The sequence below is a fragment of the Macaca nemestrina genome, chromosome 10, assembly GCF_043159975.1.
Source record: "Macaca nemestrina isolate mMacNem1 chromosome 10, mMacNem.hap1, whole genome shotgun sequence".
In the NCBI taxonomy this organism is placed as follows: domain Eukaryota; kingdom Metazoa; phylum Chordata; class Mammalia; order Primates; family Cercopithecidae; genus Macaca; species Macaca nemestrina.
In genome coordinates, this window is record NC_092134.1 from 123216641 (window position 1) to 123233177 (window position 16537).

General features: G+C 39.5%; 2 protein-coding genes across 6 annotated transcripts in view; one reads left to right on the forward strand and one right to left on the reverse strand.

Moving 5' to 3' along the window:
• Positions 1–15002: 15002 nt before the first annotated feature.
• Positions 15003–16074, reverse strand: LOC105481385 (capping actin protein of muscle Z-line subunit alpha 3). The gene has a single exon (XM_011740949.2). It carries the CDS (start codon positions 15921–15923, stop codon positions 15024–15026), a length of 900 nt encoding a protein of 299 aa, XP_011739251.1. The 5' UTR covers positions 15924–16074; the 3' UTR covers positions 15003–15023.
• The window catches only part of LOC105481365 (phospholipase C zeta 1), a 53985-nt gene continuing 53462 nt past the window's right edge, over positions 16015–16537 (forward strand). For all 5 annotated transcript variants that reach the window (XM_011740940.2, XM_011740894.3, XM_011740902.3 and 2 more), the window contains exon 1: positions 16015–16260. The gene's annotated coding sequence lies outside the window, so the exon portion shown is untranslated. The remainder of the gene's footprint in view (positions 16261–16537) is intronic.

The window sequence follows — 16537 nt, forward strand, 5'->3', positions numbered from 1 at the left end:
CGTTGTCTTGAACCGGGGCAAAGGGGTAGGATTTCCCATGTGATCTGCTCCTGGAGTGGGGCCTTACCTTGATGAGGCAGCTGGAGGAGGAGTGCTTCAGTCCTCCTAGGGAGGGTAGAGGGTGGTGGCAGCATTCACTATATGAGCCTTTCCTGACTTCCTGAGGGAGAGTTTGTTGCTCTCCTTTGGTCTCCCACAGAGTGAAGTTTCGGCCTAATGAGTCCTTTACATGCCAGTATCCTCCACTCAGCTGGGACCTACCAGGAACAAAAAAGGGTGTCCAATTTCCTTTTGTGCTCCTAGTGCCTAATGCAGAGTCTGGCATAAAGATTGGGCTCAGAAGATATTGACCAAATGAGGAAATATTCTCGCTTTTTATAAGACTGAAATATGGAAAATAATCTGTCTAGGCATTCATAGAATAAGTGGAAAGGCTTTTTAAGAGTCAGATATCTTGCAAACCAGACCTTTGTTTATTCTCATGAAAGGGATGTGAATGGATGTATGACACTTCAATACAAGAAAAGTAGAATGTCCAATTTCAATCACACACTTGGATTTGGGAGAAATTCTCCTCCTGGCTTCATAAGCTGCCATATTAATGTTCCTGACACTTCCTGGCATGTGGTAGGAACAATATGGATTTCTCTGCTGGACTTTCATCAGCTTCATTTATCTCCACCTTCCAAACACAAAACTCACTATCTCCTGCCACTCTTCAGATGAGCCAACTTAACTCGCTTCCTCTGGACCTGAATCAGAAAAAGCTGTTAATTCTAGGACAAGGGATTCCAGACCCTGCTTACCATGAAGGGGAATATTACTTTATTATTCTTCGTATTGATTGAATCTATAGGAACAAAAAGCCAAGGTACTGACTAATTTCTCAATAGTGCTCTCTGTTAAAATTATCATCTCTGAATTGCAGGAAACATAAAGATAGCACGTGAATTTTCAGTAACTATCACTCTTTAAAAGGTCCATAGAAAGACTGTCTCAAAAAAAAAAAAAACAAAAAAAACAAAAAAAAGGCCGGGTGCGGTGGCTCAAGCCTGTAATCCCAGCACTTTGGGAGGCCAAGACGGGCGGATCAGGAGGTCAGGAAATCGAGACCATCCTGGCTAAAACAGTGAAACCCCGTCTCTACTAAAAAATACAAAAAACTAGCCCGGCGAGGTGGCGGGCGCCTGTAGTCCCAGCTACTTGGGAGGCTGAGGCAGGAGAATGGCCTAAACCCGGGAGGCAGAGCTTGCAGTGAGCTGAGATCCGGCCACTGCACTCCAGCCCGGGCGACAGAGCGAGACTCCGTCTCAAAAAAAAAAAAAAAAAAGAGATCTTCAGCTCCTGGAAAGCAGAGATCATTACTCATATTGTTTTTCAAAGTCTACAGTTCCTGTTATAGGGTGTTTTCAGGACAATAACTTTTAGAATTAATTGATGGGAAGTAAATTCTTTGTGATAAGTCCAGTACTATAACACAGTATGGGTTAAAGTTTATGCATTTCTCCACCAACAGTAGACCAACTGTACTTATATTCAGATATTCAAATATTATTCAGATATTTCCACATTCTGTAGACTTTTGGGAAGAATTTACTGTTGGCATCATTTGAAGTTTCTACATGGTCGCTTTGCCAAGAGAAAGCTAATAGAGTGGGAATACAGAAAAAGAGAACTGTTTAATTTGACGGACAGCACACCTGGATTTCTAACTCTGGATGTAGATGGACAGCAATGAAACAGGGATCAGGTGGGACTCTGTTCTATTCTACTGACTCCATATTTTCTCACTGTAGCCATTCCAAATACCTTTTGACTTCAGTGCATATGAGCTGTATTTTTTTTTTTTTTTTGGAGACGGAGTCTCGCTCTGTCGCCCAGGCTGGAGTGCAGTGGCCGGATCTCAGCTCACTGCAAGCTCCGCCTCCCGGGTCTACGCCATTCTCCTGCCTCAGCCTCCCGAGTAGCTGGGACTACAGGCGCCCACCACCTCGCCCGGCTAGTTTTTTGTATTTTTTAGTAAAGACGGGGTTTCACTGTGTTAGCCAGGATGGTCTCCATCTCCTGACCTCGTGATCCGCCCGTCTCGGCCTCCCAAAGTGCTGGGATTACAGGCTTGAGCCACCGCGCCCGGCCATGAGCTGTATTTTATATGCTTAAAATTTAATTGTGTATATTTTGAGTTTGGCTATCATGATGCCTATAGGATTTTCTACTGCCACAGTATGAACTGTAGACATGCACTCTATTTCACAGAATCATATATCTTGGGGTAGATGTAAATTGGCTGTCCAATATTAAGTCTTCGACTGTCTGTCCTTTGTGCCAGAAACTCCAGGGCATCCTGTGAATACAATGTGATTGTGTGTCAAGGGTACCAAACCATCTCCAGTACCTCTTTGAGAAGTGTCAACTCATTTTCTGTTATACTGTCATTTCCTAGGAAAATATCACTAATAATTTTACAGCCAAATTCTTTCTAATTTAACACTCTGTTTAAAGAGAAATGAATTTTATCTTTATAGTTTTGCTTTTTCTGACATATTCATTGAACTATAATAAGTAAAAATTTAAAAAATGAATGGTCCAGCAACTTGTTTTTGTTAATTTTCTTCACCACCAGGAGACCAGACCAGGCAACAAGATAGACACGAACAAAGTTGAGGATTAGAGAGGGCAACTGGAGGGGCAGGACATTTCTGTACTCCTTTCTGAAGTAGTTTTATAGAAGAGAAAATTATTAGAATTTTGAGTGAATCACAGTGAAGTTATGCTATATCTTTATGGTTGGGTTTTCAGAATCTACCGATCTGATAAGAAGAAATACACAACTTTTTCAATTTCCCAGTTAGAATTTGACACTGCTTACAGGTCCTGGCCTCTTTTGATCTCTCCTAAACAATCCTTTGATAACTGTGACAGCCTATGAAGCCAAACTCACTTTTTCCGATCACCTCCTAGGTGAAAACAGAAATAGACTCTTTTTTCGAATTCCAGTTTGTGTTTGTCTTGAGAAATTCAACCCCAGCCAGATGAGTGGCATTTCTTACTTTGTTCGAAGCACACCCTTGCCCAGCACTCAGCCTCATCTGATTACAACAGACCACTCACAGTTACATAAGGTCGGGTTGACGTGTAATGCTCTCTCCCTGACACAAGCAGAGGAGAGGGAAATTGTGGGGACTTATTTCAGTTTAGCTTTGGCAGTTTTAACTTCATGCTATTTCTGAATAAATAAAACAATTTTTTACTTCTGTTTGTTTTCCCTTTAGTTTCCTCCTTTTGTGGTTCTGGTTGTTTATTTTTGGTTTGCTTTTTTGTTTCCCTTGTTCTAGCTTTTTATTCACCTGTTTTCTTTAATTCTCCATAGCTCATTTCTTTTCTCCTCTCTGCACAGGCAACCATTCTAATACATTTAATGTGTATTTTTTTAAAAAGAGCATATATTCTTGAAAAGCATATATTGTAATTTGTAAGCATCTCTTTTCAATTTCTGCATTTGTTATTGTGATATAAGTCGCACTGTGTCTTACTCTTTGTTACCCAGCAGTGTGTTTTTAAGATCCACTCATGTTGCTCTGGGTATGTCTACTCCATTACTTCCAGCTGTCCATGGTACTCCTTGGTGTGTATCTGCCACCTTTACCTTTTCCTTCATCCAAGTTGTAACTAACTTCCTGCCACTGCAGTGAACATCCTTGTACGTGTTTTCTTCCAGAGTAGTGTGAGCATATTGGAAAAAAATAGACCCAGGAATGGAATTGCTAAGTCATAGGACATGCCCGCGATTAATTTGACTAAATAGTGCCGCATTGCTGACAGCAGCCCTTGTCTACCTTCCTGCGAGCAATGTATGAGAGTTCTAAACACACACACACACACACACACACACACACACACACATACATACATACACCCTCTAACCAGAATTTACCTAAACTGGCTTCTAATTTTTGCCTTTTTTAGAAGTGTGATATAAAAGTAATGGCAATTTTAATTTGCATTTCTTTGTTGATTTCATATGCTTTTTTTCTTAGTTCTTCTGGGTTTTCCATTCTGTAAGTTTTTATATACTTCACCCATTTTTCTATTAAGATTGCCATTTTCTGGTTGATTTGAACAGTTTCTTGTGTCAAAGTGTGTGTATACTGCTAGAAGAAAGAAGGGTAAGATTTATTTCTTTATAGCTTCCCACTCAAGGCCTGAGTAATTTTACCATTCATCAGCCATATGAAGATATTTTTCAAAGATTTATTACAACTTATGAGAGCATTAGAGTTACCTTGATTTACTAAGAAATTGTAGATTATTTTCTTTTTAAATACCACCCACTTATCGGCAACTTAGAAATAGAAATGAAAATGGAGCTGTTGAGACTTTCTTTCTTAGGGCAAGTTCCTCCAATTATCAGAGGGTAAAGGGGGAAAAAAATGACATCCAATTCTACCTCTGTCATAATGCACGGCTGGGCTGCCCCCTAGTAATGGAAACGTGAGAAGCTCTTTCCAAGCATCCTCTCTGAAATTAGGTGTTGGTTCAACCGTATCTTTTGTGTCCAAACCTTCACATATATTTCTCCTAAGATCTGCCTGATGGGCTTAGTAATAACAGAGGAAATGGAACAAAATGTGAAAATAATGCTGGACCAGGACTATAGTATTGATTAAAGTTGCAGGGTTGTTTTAAAAAAGCACTCAAATTATCTGAGCCTTGTTTCAGTTTCCCGAACAATAAATGAAGAAACAAAACTGTATGGTGGCTATTGTCTTTTTTTTTTTTTTTTTGATACAGAGTCTGGCTCTGTCGCCCAGGCTGGAGTGCAGTGGCGCAATGTGGGCTCACTGCAAGCTCCGCCTCCCGGGTTCACACCATTCTCCTGCCTCAGCCTCCCGAGTAGCTGGGACTACAGGCGACCGCCACCACGCCTGGCTAATTTTTTTGTATTTTTAGTAGAGGTGGGGTTTCACTGTGTTATTCAAGATGGTATGGATCTCCTGACCTCTGATCCGCCCTCCTCGGCCGCCCAAAGTGCTGGAATTACAGGCGTGAGCCCCCGCGCCCAGCCGCTATTGTCTTTTGGTTAAGAAAGAAAAAAAAAAAACAAAAACCGAAAAACAAAACTACTAAAGTCTTCAAACTGTTTTCAAGCTTATATGTGGCTCATCAGCAGAAGCCTTCAACATGAATTTTTCCAAGGCAAGAATGGAATTAGTCATAAGGAAATTCCCAAAGAAAAGGGAAATTCTTTGTAGAAGGAGACTGTTGATCCAAAAATGAAGTATAAAATGAAATACTGAGGTGAATGTGCAAAATATTTACTAAGAAGCATCGAGAAATTGTTCCAGTATCCCTGCTAAAAAACGTATAATGTATATGGAACTTTCCAGTATATTCAGTAGTAAGCCTTATATGATACTTCACTGTCACTGTGTTTGCAAGTCACAGTGTTGAGATCAGTTTGTTGGCTGCCTAGCTGAGTGGTTTTCCCAGGTTTGATAAGAAAGCAGTCTTACATACCAATAAGTTAACTCACTCTCGCATGCCACAACTGCCTCTGAACTGAGGCTACATTTGCATGCCATTAGGGTCACAGATCACATTCCCAGGGAATGAAAAAAATAAATCTGTCCAATTAGTAAATCCTATTCGCACCATAAATTCTTCTTTATTTGCATGAGTTTGGAGTTGGAACATGGTGTTTGCAAAGCAAGGGCACTTTACATATTCTAAAATAAGAATAAAAAGTGACTAGGGAGATAAGAACAGTATGGTAAGAATTATATTTGTGTAACAAAATTAATTCAGGAAAGCTGTTGCATTTATAACCTAGAAGAGGTTGTCCTTTTCAGGGGAATTAAAATGGACTAAAATATACAGAACAGTTACTTGAAAACCTTCCAAACACATCTTTTATGTAGTGCTACAAAATATATTTATTTACTTAAACAAATGGCATTTCCAAATGAACAAAAGGATAAAATATCTTTAGCGAATGCTAGATGTTCATCTTATCAAACTGAAGCTCTGTACGGTGTCAGAAATAGCATTCGGATGAATGGATGTTTGATATCTGCTATTTGCTCCTCCAGTCTTACTTTCTTCCCTTCACCACCATATTGTGAACCTGGGGAGGCTGATGTGTATGGATTGTACTCACGGGCTCTCTTGTTTGTCCTCTGTTGACTGAGTTAGCTGGAGAGCTCTGTCAGAGCCTGGAGAAAGGAGGAGAACATTTATGCTGTTAGCTCTTTCCCTGAGCAATGTCTTTATACTGTCAGTGTCCTTCCACAGAAGTTTACACCCCTTCTTATGGTGACCCAATAAATAGGCTTCTCCTTCCAGGCTCCAGTAGCCACTCCCTAACCTGGGCCTAAACATATGAACTGCTTTCGTCTTACTTTACTACTCCATGTGTTTCCACATCTTTGTTGATAATTCTTTCATGATACCTTCTTTGAATTATTAGGTTTGTATTTGTCCATCTGTTTCCCGTTGGGATCCAGATTTACTGAATTTGGAAGACAAATCTTGCCCCTTTATTTGGCATATAATAAGACATTAAGAGTGAACTGTCAGGGAAATAACGGAGTGAGGAAATTAAATATTCTCATTACGTGCCAGGTACCACGAAACATTTTTAAATTACAAATCTGTACATCCAACCCAGAGGTATCTGTAAATTGGAATTTCGGAAAGGTAGAGAGCTTGGCTGGACTGGGGAATGATGCTCTCAGAAGCTTTCTCTTATCATTGGGAAATACTGCCTGTGCAGCTCTGGCCAATCTGTGAGACGGATGGAAGTTATCTTCTTTTGGACATTTATCCATTCACCAATCATTTACTGCTCATGCAAGATATATAAACACCGTACGAGGTGCTGCACATTTGCAGCTGCAAAGTGCTGTACAACTAACTCATTGTCTCATTTTAATGTTGCAAAAATCCTCCCCATTTAACAGATGGAACAGTTGAGTATGAAACAAATCGTATGTTTTAACTATGCCTAAAATTACAAAGATAGTAATTGGCAGACTAAAGACTTGAACTTATGTAGTCTGATGCAGTATTTCACAGATTTCCATATACTGCCTACGAATGAAAAAAATTCTTCGTTTAGTCAATTAACTAAATGCAGGACACGCGCTGACACGTTTAATAGTCAACTTAGGGTGAACAGGCCAAGCGCAGTGGCTCACACCTGTAATCCTAGCAACTTGGGAGGCCAGAGCAAGAGGATCCCTTGAGGCCATGAGTTCAAGACCAACCTGGGAAACACTGCAAGTTCCCATCTCTGAAAAACAAACAACAACAAAAAAAATAAGGTGAACAAGTACCAAGGCAGAATTAGAGATACAATGTGTTCACCTTTAGGGAATTTAGAGCACCTCTGGTGAGGCCAGTAGAACAGGCTTTTTAAAAAAGATGCTGGAGTCCAGGCGTGGTGGCTCATGCCTGTAATCCTAGCACTTTGCAAGGCTGAAGCGGGTGGATCACCTGAGGTCAGGAGTTCAAGACCAGCCTGGCCAACATGGTGAAACCCCATCTCTACTAAAAATAGAAAAAATAACCAGGCCTGGTGGTGTATGTCTGTAATCTCAGCTACTTGGGAGACTGAGGCATGAGAATCGCTTGAAACTGGGAGGCGGATGTTGCAATGAGCCGAGAGCCTGCCACAGCACTCTAGCCTGGGCGACAGAGTGAGACTCTGTCTCAAAAAAAAAAAAAAAAAAAAAAAGAAAAGATGCTGGAAAACATAGGGGCACTCGGGTCATGGAGGACATTAGACTGCTAAGCTAGGGAATTTGAAATGTACCCCTTACTTATTAGATATTTCTAAAAAGTGATCAGGATTGTGAGGAGCATCAGTTAATAAGCAATTGAGGTTTATAAAGTTTAATTTGGAAAAAATTCATAGAATAGGTTGGAGATTAAGAGAAAAAAAAAAATGAAAACAGACCGGTTAGACAGCTTGATAAGTGAAAAATAACAAGGATTATTAAGGGGAGTAAGAGAATAAATTTAAAAAATTGCAAAATAGAAATAGACCCAATGATGAATTGAATTTTAATAAATGGATAATTAATAAGTGACAAAGGGAATAAATATGGAAAATGCTTTCTGTCAGGCCTCTGAGCCCAAGCCAAGCCATCACATCCCCTGTGACTGGCACGTATACTCCCAGATGGCCTGAAGTAACTGAAAAATCACAAAAGTGCAAATGCCCTGCCTCGCCTTAACTGATGACATTCCACCACAAAAGAAGTGAAAATGGCCGGTCCTTGCCTTAAGCGATGATATTATCTTGTGAAATTCCTTTTCCTGCCTCATCCCGGCTCAAAAAGCTCCCCCATTGAGCACCTTGTGACCCCCACTCCTGCCCGCCAGAGAACTACCCCCCTTTGACTGTAATTTTCCTTTACCTACCCAAATCCTGTAAAACGGCCCCAGCCTTATCTCCCTTCGCTGACTCTCTTTTCGGGCTCAGCCCGCCTGCACCCAGGTGAAATAAACAGCCATGTTGCTCACACAAAGCCTGTTTGCTGGTCTCTTCACACGGACGCGCATGACACTTTCAAGGATAGAAGCAAAGGAATCCAATGATTTATTGGGTTTTTATTTTATTTTGTGTTGTTTTATTTTATGATTTTGCTTTTTAAAATCTTTGATTGTATGTTCCGGGGTACACATGCAGGTTTGTTACACAGGTGCGTTTTGTGGCATAGGCGTTTGGTATACAGATTGTTTAATCATTCTGCTAATAAGCATAATACTCGATAGGTAATGTTTAAATCCTGTCCCTCCTCTGACCCTCCACCCTCAAGTAAGCCCCCGTGTCTGTTGTTCCTTTCTTCATCCCCAGGTTTAGATCCCACTTATATGGGAGAAATGTATTTGGTTTTCTATTCTATGGCTTAGTTTGTTTATATTTCTATGGGTCAGTGTGTTTAGGATTATGGCCTCCAGCTCCATCCATGTTGCTGCAAAGGACATAATCTTGTTCTTTTCTATAGCTGTATATGGTGTGTATGTACCACATTTTCTTTATCCAGTCTACTGCTGATGGCCATTTAGGTTGATTCTATGACTTTGCTATTGTGAATAGTGCTGCAATGAACGTATGTGTACATGTGTCTTTAAGGTAGAACAATTTATATTCATTTGAGTATATATGCAATAATGGGATTGAGGGGTTGAATGGTACTTCTATTTTAAGTTCTTTCAGAAATCACCAAACGACTTTCCACGAGGCTGGACTAATTTACATTCCCTTTGTGTGTTCCCTTTGGAAAACAAGTTAAGAATGCTTAAAGTCTTGACCTTGAGTTAATGGTAAGATAGTGCTTCTAAGAGCAGAAAATAAGAGAATAATTTGTAGGGGCGGGGGACAAGAAAGAAATAAGTGATTTGGATCTGGGAATGATGATTTTGGATATAGTTTAGCTTGGACCGGTAGACAATATTGGAAATGTATAATCATTGTCAGGAACTGGGGATGGGGAAATGGAAAATTGTTCTTCAGTGGGTATAAAGTTTCTGTTATGCAAGATGAATAAGTTCTAGATGTCTGCTGTACAACATAGTACACATGGTTAACAATACCTTATCGTGTGCTTTAAAAATATGTTAAGAAGATAGATCTCATGTCAAATGTTCTTACAAAAAAACCCCACAAATGAACATAAGGACATTTTTTGAGGTGTTGGATATGCTTAGTACCTTGGTTGTTATGGTATCACGGGTGTATGCATATGTCCAAATTTATCAAGATATATGCATAAACATGTGAAATTTTTGTATCTCAATTATACCTAAATAAAGCTAAAAAAACAAAAGGACAAAGAACTAAAGTTGGAAGAAGCCTGTGTTTGGCTGAGGGGTGGATGAGGAGATATGAAAGAAATAGTGGATGAGGAGATATGGAAGAAATTAGAGAAGAGATTAAGATGCAGGCACAACTGAGGAAATAGGCTTTCAAGATAAAACCACATTCCTGTGATAACTGAGAAAAGGTAATTGGAACAAATAATTGATATTGAAACTTTTGAGAATGGGTGTTAGTTATGCTGATGGACTAGAAGTCAGAGGGTAGACATGGCAAGGTATAGGGGGCATGAATTTTGAAGTGCGACAGGCCTGAGCTGGAATTTCAGTTTTGCCACTCAACAGCTGTGTCAATTAGGCCATGTTACCTAAGAAATGATAAAGGGGGTATTACCACTGACCCCATAGGAGTTTGAGACCAGCCTGGACAACATGGTGAAACCCCATCTCTACAAAATATTAGAAAAATTAGCCAGGTGTGACAGTGCATGCCTGTAGTCCCAGCTGCTTGGGAGGCTGAGGTAGGAGGATCTCTTGAGCCTGGGAGATGGATATTGTAGTGAGCCATGATTGTGCTACTGTACTCCAGCCTGGGTAACACAAACACAATTTTTACCGTGTTTGAGATGCTGTCTCAAACAAAACAAAACAAAACAAAACAAAACAAAACTAACACCCTGATGGATAAAGAGCCTGGATGGCAAAAGATCAAGAATTTAGGATTCAATGCACAGGAGGAAAAGTTAGTCTTAGAAAGGAACATACACTTCTTTGGTGACTATTTGGAAGGAGAAGAGCATAAATGTATTTTTATGTGCCTAGAAAGGAAGCAGTAGCACTTTTGAAAGGATGTGTCTTCTTGGTGAAAGAACAAAGTTGTTTGCTATGTGAAGCAATGATGAAGAAGTGGAGCTTAGTAAAGTAGAAAAATTTGAAAGCATATCATAAAAAAGACTACAGATGTTAGTAGAAAAGAATAAATAGATTGCTCATCAAGAATGAAAGACAAGTGACGGAAGTAGAGTCAAGATAGAATTCACGATAATTTAGGAAAAGGTAGACTGGTAACCCATTTTCTAAGAATAGTAGTGAATCCCAGGGAGCTGCTTCGGTTATCCAAGTAGAGGGGCCAGAATCTAAGGTACATCATGATGAGAAGATTGAGAAGAAGGTGAGATAAATCAGTAACATGGCCAAAAATTGGCTGAGTGGCAGTGAACTGAAATCACTTTTCATATTGACTCACTAAAATTTAATCTACTATGGAGAGGGCCTTTATAAGCTTTTGAACATCAAAAGAGTTGAATAGGAGCTATATTTGATTATTCCCAGAAATGCATGATACGTAGAAGGGAGTAGCTAGGTCTTGTAAAACGTGATAAAAGTGCAAACAAAGAGGAAACGATGAAGCATGCTTTAATCCCAAGGCACACATGAAGCCAGGGCGTGTTCCAGAGCAGCAGGGACGCACCCTAACATGCAGGCATGTTGAAAGATGTAAGTCTCCTCATGGACCTCTGCTTGAGTAGAACATGAAATGGTCATTCCTTTAGCACTCTGAACCCGCCTTCAAGGGTAGAAAATCTTTGACAGAGAATCATGTAAAATGCAATCAATGTAAAATGAAAAGGAATGTATGACTTTTGAAGAACTTGATTTTCTTAAACTTGATAGAGGAGAAATTTCCTACCTTTTGGAGTCAGAAAAAAGCAAAGGTTTTCATCATAGCAGAAGACTAATGGCAGTTTCTGAATGGAATGAACCGCCTTGGAGTAAGGGGTAACAACACCAGCACTGGGAATCTGCGGTGGGCTGCACGCCTCCTAAGGGACAGCAGGTGTTGGTGGGTTATAAAACCTTAAGGCCAGATAAACCTACTGTGCTTCCTATCTTTGTTATCCTTATTCATTTGTTCATTCATTCATTCATTTGAGTACTTACCATATGACAGGCAATAATGGACTAGGTACTCGAGATTGACAAGATCATCATTCTGGTGGAGCTTGTACTCCTGTTGGGAGTGGGATTTGAGGGACAGAACACAGTGACTCCTCAATCTGAAATATTTTTTATGTGTGTATATGCCTAGGCATGTGTGTATGTATGTGTTTTGAGTGTAGGCCTAAGTGTGTGTGTGCGCATGTGTGTGTGTGAGAGAGACAGAAAAGAGAAAGAGAGAGAGAGGTCAGAGAGAAAGAGAGGAAGAGAGGACAGAGAGAGAGAGGTCAGAGAGAAAGAGAGGAAGAGAGGACAGAGAGAGAGAGAGAGAGAGAGAGGTACAGGGAACAGGTAGTGACTGTGCATTTCCTTGGCCCTGCCAATTTCCATACAAGGAAAATAACTACCAAATTAAATATCCTTGTGGGACTACTCTTGACATAATGAAGTATAAGTTCATGAAATAATGTTTCCTGTTTTGTGTTGTCTAAGGTTTCCTTGTTGCTTATCAAAAAAAAGAAAATGATTTTATATGGTCAAGATTACTGTGCTGAACTAGATACTCTCTTAATGCTATTAATGGGATGATAAATTTGCCAAAATCTTTATGGAAAGCAATTTGGCAATATATATTAACTATTAATATGTTCATGTCTTTTTAATATGCAGTTTTAAGGAATTTATGCCAAGGAGAATAACCTATGATGTGGACAAACAAATGTTCATCATAGCATCATTAATAACAGAGATAAAATGCTAAAAATTTAAATTATATATGAATAGAGAAATGATTTGTCTTGTTATGGACATCTACAGTATGAATATTATGTAGATAATTAAAATTACGTGCTCAAGGAGTTTTTAATGACATGGGCAATGTTTTATGATATATATGTTATAAAAAAAGAACAAGATACAAATTTTTATATTTTGCCTATTCTTAATATTTAAAGCAGTTCTATAAAATTAGACAGAAGAAAATGGGCCACAATGCTTTATGCTTTAAGCATTTTCCACAATTTCGTACATGTGACTTTTATATTCAGAATTATCAACAAATATTTCTTTTAAAAAAACCCTATGTTAAAGCAGGAGCTAAATGCCTCTGTAATTATCCCACAAACCATTGGTCCTAATCTGCAATGATCTGGAAAATCAACCCTTACACATATAACCATAATATCAATTCAAATTTTTGCTTATGGATTCACCAGATGGCTGTATTTTAGTGCTATGAGAGCAACTTTCTTTTCTGCTTTTCTTTAGAAAGTTTGTTTCTACCTTTTTTACATGGCAAGGCCCGTCCTTGGTCTGTGCATACCAAATGCAGTAAAGTGGTAGCAATGTCCTTCATGGGGCTATGGTTTTGTGGGAAATGATTTTAATTAAGTAGAGAGAAAGCACAGGATATGCTATTTTAAGATTAGGGAACATTTCTTAAAATGTGGCCCTGAAATCTTTTGCATCAGAGTAACCTCCGATACTTGCTAAAATACAGATTTCCCAGCCTACTAAATCAGAATCCTAGGATGGGCCCTGGTAATGTGTATTTTTAAAGATAAGCCCCAGGTTATTCTCCTGAGATTCTTGAAGAACCACCAGCTGGGGAGGTTAGGTTTAGAAATTCTTGTATGGGATCTGTCGCTCCAGTGTTAATAAGTAAAATTAGAAGTGTTTTTCGATTGTATAAACCCAAAATACAAATCACTTTGCTTCTTAGATAAATCAGAATTGGAGGATGGGGCCTACCTACTGCTCTACTGTAGTCTTGTTAAAGAGATTTACATTTGGAATTTATTGAAAGAGCAGATACCAATGGACGATAACATTGCTAGGAATAGTGGTAGGATGAGTGTATAGGTGATTTGCTCTGGCTAGAAAACAGCTGTCACAGGTTCCATTTCTTCTGGGGTATCCTTTAAGGTGGAATCCGTGGCAAAATCAATGTACATCAGAGTCCATAACTCATAATGAAATAGGCTTCCATGGGGAACTGTTGTACCCTGAAGCATGAGTGTTAAGTCAGATACGCTTGCCACTATGTGGTATGGTCTGATTGTTTGTGTCCCCCAAAGTTTATATGTTGAAACTGAGTGCCCAAGGGGATGGTATGAGGAGGTGAGGACTTTGGGAGGTGATTGGCCAGGAGAGTGGAGCCGTCATGAATGATACTAGTGCCGTTAAAAGAAGTTCTAAAGAGCTGCTTTGTCCCTTTTACCATGTAAGGTCACAGTTAGAAAATCCTATCTATAAGGAAACACGCCTTTACTAGGCACTGAATCTGCTAGCACCTTGGTCTCGGGCTTTGCAGCCTCCATAACTGTGAGCAATAAATTCCTGTTATTTATAAGTGACTCAATGTATGGCATTTTGTTATAGCAGCACAAATGAACTGTGATACTATGTGTCTGGAAGATGTAAACAACTTGAGAACTTAGGTTTTTCTTAGGTACAATGGAGATAATACTAGTACCAGATTAGTGATGAAAAATGTTATGCAAAATATTTAGCACAAGCCATGTTATGCAGTAAGTACTTATAAGTGTTTACAGTGACGACTTCACAAGAGCTTAGCTGTAAAAGTTTGGGAAGTCAGGTTTTTCTAGTTGGCTTGGAAGACCATGTTAGTTGTCAGACAAGCCAGGGATTTTGAGTTACCCCAATTCTTGAGGGGAAGGAAGTAGAGTGGAAGAGGATCCAAAATTACTAACAGTCCTTCATGTGAGCTAGATTTTTGATATCTGTTGGTTTCGTGGAAAATCCAAACCTAATGTCATTTATTGAAATTCACCCTCTCGTGGATGGTCCAGTACTGAATTGAGTTATGTAAAATATCATTTGTGGAGTGATATTCATTTGTATACCTTTTCAGTTCAAAACAAAGTCAAAAGTCTCTCTCTCTCTTTCTCTCTCTCTCTCTCTCACACACACATACACACACACACACACACACATACACACACACAGCCTTAACCCTGGCCACCTCTCTATTATTTCTGGAATCCCATATTCTATAAAACTATTTTAGTTTCTAACAAATGTCTTGGTCTTTATGATGGTCACCACCATGAAACACAGTTACTTTACACTTTCTTGCATTATTCATAAATATTCCCCGAGTAAAATTACTTGTTACACTTTTCCCATTTAAATTTGCATTGGGTAAGTGAGAGACATCTCCACAGATTGCTCAATTTTAGGAAAATAACCATTCCCCAGAAACACAAACGAGTCAAATCAAGATAGTTACCAGGAGCAATTCTTTATATTATCCAGTTGCACAACACACTTCTTGAATAAATGACATATCCTAATTTAGGATACATCACCAGATTCAAGTCAGAGAGTATCCTCTGCCAGTCAATAAGAGTGCGGGTCACTGGAAGATCCCTTCGTAGAATTTTTCTCAGGGCTTCATTGGATAACTCCTGTAATTCTTCCAAGACTGCAGCTTGAAATTTGTTCTCTTGCTCTTCCACAAGCCTTGCAAAACTTAGAGCCAGTTGAGCTTGGTTAACTATTTCCAAGCTTTCTTTCAGGTCCTTGGATATTTCAATATGAAGGTTGACACACCTGAAGAAGTGAGCTTGCACAAATATTCTTCCTGTTACTTGGGTTAGAAATGGGTTAACTTGGAAAATCCATTTAGATTTCCAAAGTCCATTCCAGCACTCTCCTGTTTCATAGTTGTGATCTTCAATGCAAGCTATCAAGTACTCCTTACTTTTGACAGTTTTCCTCAGCACGTTGCAATTTCCTTTTGGATAGTGGTCATTCACATACAGTTTTAAGGCGCACAGAACAACAACTCTCAGATATTCTGTCTCATTCCGAATGATACCGTGACTTTGGATGTCTTTCAGCTGATTTTGAAGCAGGTCATATCTGAAAGAAAGTTTGCTTTGATGGTCAAAAAATCGGTAGTCGCCCATTACATTGTGGTGAGACAAGAGTACTGGATTTCCATCGATGCAGAGTGGTACAGAATATTTTTGGCAGTGTTGGTGGCCTGCACACTCACCTTGATGGTGCATAAGTTTTTCATCACGGATAAGCAGACAGAGATCATCAAAGGCATTTACAAATTCCCCTGGAGGTGCCTGTAATAACAGTCTGCGAATTACTCTTTCCTTGTCCTTCCTGCTGAGCACGCTAAGTGTCATGTTTGGTTGCAACAGAAGCAAAGCTTCTGAAATGAAGAGTGTTCAAAGGATAAGAAAACATTCCATGAGACACCTTTCCCATCAAGGTGTTAACATTGAAGCTGAAGGTTATTGTGTCTACCCATGAAAGCAGGCAGTCTAGGAAGGTCTGAGCCTCCTGATGAGGTCATAAGAAGCTTTCCTTGTGAAGTGTGGAACCTCTGATGATATCACAATGGGTATTCAGACCAAAAGGAAAAAATGACAGTCACCTGACAGTGTGGTGCCCAGCCAACCAGCTATACCTATTTTGAAGATTTTAAGAACTTAGCCTCCTGAACAGTCTTCTTCGAAAGTGGTGTGTCTCTGTGTGCATTATATGTTGTGAGGGATCTAGAGAAGCAGCCCAAAGTTTCAAGAGTGACAGCACTTTGCAACTTCAGGAATCACAATGGTGTTGATTTATACTCAGGCTCTCAGAGCAGCCACCCAAACCCACTGGAAGCACATTACATTGTGATGAAAGCTTCGAGGGGTTTAAACAAAATAGTAAAAAATAAAATGAGATACAATGGCAGTTCCTGGAAAAATGCCAGACATCAGGGAAAGCTGCATTTTCAAATATTGTGGGTTTG

Coding starts and splice junctions, on each gene's coding strand:
- LOC105481385 (XM_011740949.2), bottom strand. CDS start 15,923: ATGACACTTAGCGTGCTCAGCAGGAAGGACAAGGAAAGAGTAATTCGC.